We start from the raw sequence: 4,447 nt of genomic DNA, 5'->3' as shown, positions 1-4,447 counted from the left end.
ATATATATATATATATATATATATATATATATAGATATATATATAGATATATATAGATATAGATTTATCCATACATATAGATATATCTATAGATATAGATTTTTAAAATACCATACAGCAGGGGTCAGGAACCTTTTTTTCTTCTTCTTTTTTTTGAGCATAGAGCCTTTTATATTTTATTTATTTTTCACTTATTTGTTTTGTTTGTTTTCATTTTTGGTTAATGTATTTTTTTCCAAAAGAGCCACACTTAAAAATTATAAAATATTATAAAAATAAATAAATACATAAAAAAAATCGATACAAATATGTGATGATTCAAATCGGTTGAGATATTAAACGAACCGCGGTACATTTGGGGATTTATATGAATGCATCTCTGAGGGGAACTGACTGTCTTCAGAAAAGTTTAGATAATATTTTCTTTTCATCTTGACTCTGTATAATGCATATTAAAGCAGTGTTCATAATGCTTTGTTTACAGCGGTAACCAAGGAAACGCTGCATCGCTGCTGTTCCATAAGCGCCACCTGCTGTCAGAGAGTGAATCTGCATCTCATTAAGCATGTCTGCTGTTTTTGTTTCGTGCAGATATTTTATGTAGCATAATTTCACAAAGTTCAAGTCAGACCATTCTGCTTCAGATTTCGGAATTATGCAATCTAATTTAGATTACAAACTGCTTATGCAGCATGTACGCAGCATCTTTGTTTGGATCGTGATTAAAATCCAGTGGTTGCCTTTAACTGAATGGAAAGAGCAAAGGCAAAGCCTTAGTTTGTTTATGTCACGAATCCTGTCAATGGTCTTCCGTTCAATCACCACCAGAGGTCAACCTTTCATTACATTGACTCTCGCACTACACAAACTGTTGCATATCACCCCTGACTACATATCCCATCACACACAGCTGTTACACTGATTGCACACAGCACTGATTGCACAGCTGTGTCATATCACTCACTCACTATATCACACTCACTCAAACTACCATTCTCTGCTGAGTATTGTTTAGCCTGTACCCTGTTCCGAGTCTCTGTGTTTCCTTGTTTTGCCTTGCCTTGCCTGTTTTCCAGGATTTATCCCTCTCGTCTCGCCCCTGTGATTCTGTCTGCCGATCGTTGACCTACGCTAGCCCTAGGACTATTCTTGTGTTTTGCCCGCCACATACTTGTTTGCCTTTGTTCGACCTTGCCTGTTATGACCACGTCTCTGAAATAAAAGCTTGCAGATGGAGCCACACGTCTCACGTCTCGTCAGCCCCGTTACAGTTTATATGAAGAGATTTATTTTATTTTGTGTTATTTATTTATTTGATTTGGCGTTTACTTCAATTTTACAAAGAAATGTTCGGTAATTTTGTCCAAGCAATAATAAAATGACATCTTTTAATTTATAATTTGTCTTAAATCTCATTTTGTTAAAAAAAAAAAAAAAATCGTGAGAAAATCATATCATGAAATCAGTATTGTGAATCGTATCGCAATGCGAGTTGAGTGAATCTTTACATCCCTAGTTATAATGAATGGATTCACGAGCGTGTACAAAAAAAAAAAGCCTTTTGAGCGGTGAGTGGATTGTAATTAACGCCTCTGATTGGCCATTGCGTTTAAGAAATCAACAGATATGTCTGTGACTGACTACACTGCTCATCTAAATTGTTCTAGGTTGATCTGTTTTAATATAGAACTTGGTTTATTTCAGTTATAATATGGGTTGTTATTGTTTTGGTGTCAGTTTTTCAGATTATAAAAAGTGTGTGAAAATGAAATGCTCCCTCCCACCCAATTCTATATTTACACCCAGTGAGGCTGTGGCTGTGTGTAGGCCTATTTGACCGTTTAGGAGTGCAACAGAAGACGGATTCAGTTCATAAAACGAAATGAACAGTGGTTGGTTATTTTACTTGTCAGTCAGGCATTTTGTTTCTTGTCTAAGTTGGCTGATCTTGCCCAGAATAGGTTATATGCCGCAAGTCAATCATCTGGCTATATCATTCCTTTCTGAACATAGCATATCTCTTATTCATAAAGTCCCAGCAGTGCCATTACAAAGTAAATGTTGTTACAATGTTGTGCAAAGGTCACGGGGTGTTTTATCAGGATGTTATGCTTTAAGACTTCACAGGAATGTCCTATGTGAGCTGTATAAGAGCTGCGTTCTGTGTCTCTCTGTATCACAACAAGCTCTCTTTTGTGCAGGAGTAATGCGTTGGGCAGAACCACAGAATCTCCCAACACACCAGCCATGTGATAATGATTCATTTCAGCAGGAGACATCCCTGTGATCCAGGCAGGCAAGCCAGATTTAACATTGCATGGAAAACTTTTGAGAAATACTCTGGCATGCTCAGATATCATCATCATGAGACAATTTCTGAAAGGTTTATAGGTGAACGTCTCCTATTTTGTCCATGGTCATTTTCTTAACCAATTAATATCTATTTTGTTCTTGTCAAGTCAAGCCACATTTATTTCTATAGCACTTGTGATACAGTATGTGATACAGATTGTTTCAAAGCAGTTTCACATTAATAAACTGGAAAATAGTGTTAATATTGTAAGCGGCATTATTCAGCTCAGTTTAATTCAGTGTTGTTTTTACAATGTTTGTTGTTCTGGTCTTACATAATTACTTTTAGATTTTACATAGATTAATTTACACAGTCTGTCATATGAGCATACTGTGTAAAGTTTTAATTTGTATAAAATTGTTACATTTTTAAACTTTATTGTGTGTGTGTGTGTGTGTGTGTGTGTGTGTATTAAACAATAGATTGAAACATAATTATATTATATAAATATATCATATGTAAACAAATATATGCAATATATATGTTATATTTGTTCTGCACAACTTACTCACAGAATGTGATACAACATACATTAAATTACTTTTTATTGCACTGTTATTATTGCGGCATCATCTATTTAATCAATTTAATTTTCTTTCCTTTTGCCCTTTTCTTTGTTTTGCAATGTGCTTCATAATAAACAAACTCGCCTTACTAATATATGAACACTTCAGTGACTGGCAGACACATAAGTTTTCTTCTATGCAATCCAATGCAACACCTGAGCTATAAAGAGGTTTCACTACTTTTCAAGTCTGCTAAATGCATAAATGTAAGTGTTAAAACATCTATAGCTACCAAGAAATATTCACATTTGGAAAAAGAGTGATAGAAACTTAAATGCAGGTCTTTCTAAATCTGACAGAAGTTCATTCTATCGGTGCAGCGCACTTCTGTGATGTCATCAGATGCAACCAATAGGAAAACCCAGCTGCTGTGATGTCATCAGTAACACATACCTTGATGGAGAAGGACCTCCTCATAGTACTTTTGGGGCCCTCTTGGCCCCTTTGAGGCGCCTGGACGCTGACGCTCCTCGTCATGCACTTTTCCGAATTTCCCATCGGCCCTTCCTGCGGGTCCCTGCGGTGTTTCTCCTCCAACTCGGCGTCCCAGGGCTCATGGTACCTCTCTTCTGGGCTGGACGCGTCCTCATTGGTGCTGGAGCTGCAGATGATGAGCGACCGTGACAGGATGGCCAGTTTCTTGGAGCGCAGTCCCGGTTTGCCCCTCTCCATCCTCTTGGTTCTCCTCCTGTGATGCTGCTGCTGGTGGTGGGTGTTTCTGAGAGGCAGGATGGCCACAGAGGGAGGTTCTCCCCCAGGATGCATCACTGCTAATGGAGGGGGCCGCTCTGCAGATGAGAGCAATTAGAAAATTCAGTTAGGAGTCCGTTCTTCCATCCTCCCGTGCCCTTAGTGTTCTCAGAAATCACAGAGGCTACAGAAGCAGATAAGAGCACTTTTCTTCTCTGATCCATGACGGAGGAAAAAAGAGAAAGTATTGCCCCATGACTGAGACTTTTTAATGTGTGCATTCAAAATCAGGGAAATACACAACTGAAATGGATTGCACAGGCATGAAGGGATAGTTAACCGAAAATAAAAATGGAAATAGAATAGAATAGAATAGAAAATGCTGTCATTATTTACTCACCCTCGTGCTGTTTTAATTCCAAAATTCTAAAAAAAAATTGTAAACAAAACAAAAAAAATATTATTTCAGTCTTTCTACACTGTAAAAAAAGTATTTTTTTAAAAGTTGTAAATAAAGATAGCTGAAGTACATTTAAAAAAATACTATTTTAGTCTTTCTACTTAAAAAAAATCACATTTTATTCAATGCTACTTGCCGTTTCTTTGTAATTGTTTGTGAAATTTACTAGCAATTTCTGAGTGAAAATGGTTTATACACCAACATTTTTCAGTTTACTTCAAAATTTTGCATTTAATTCAGTTATTTGCCATACCTTTGTTTTTATTTGTGAAATTTACTAGCAATGGTTACACTTTATTTCGATAGTCCACTTTAGACATTCTAAAGTGTCTAAAGTGGACACCAGTGGACACCCCCCCCCCCCCCCCCCCCCCCGCC

At 36.9% G+C, this 4,447-nt stretch overlaps 1 protein-coding gene across 1 annotated transcript in view; it reads right to left on the bottom strand.

The window, feature by feature from the left end:
- The window catches only part of LOC107591304 (pro-interleukin-16-like), a 44,884-nt gene that overhangs the window by 33,397 nt on the left and 7,040 nt on the right, over positions 1 to 4,447 (bottom strand). Inside the window, exon 2 of the mRNA XM_016280428.1 lies at positions 3,313 to 3,707. Within this exon, the coding sequence (XP_016135914.1) occupies positions 3,313 to 3,707 (395 nt within the window). The remainder of the gene's footprint in view (positions 1 to 3,312; positions 3,708 to 4,447) is intronic.

The sequence above is a fragment of the Sinocyclocheilus grahami genome, unplaced genomic scaffold (assembly GCF_001515645.1).
Source record: "Sinocyclocheilus grahami isolate Dianchi unplaced genomic scaffold, SAMN03320097.WGS_v1.1 scaffold140.1, whole genome shotgun sequence".
In the NCBI taxonomy this organism is placed as follows: Eukaryota; Metazoa; Chordata; class Actinopteri; order Cypriniformes; family Cyprinidae; genus Sinocyclocheilus; species Sinocyclocheilus grahami.
The sequence above is the reverse complement of the archived record's forward strand: the minus strand, read 5'-3'. Positions and strand labels throughout refer to the sequence as shown.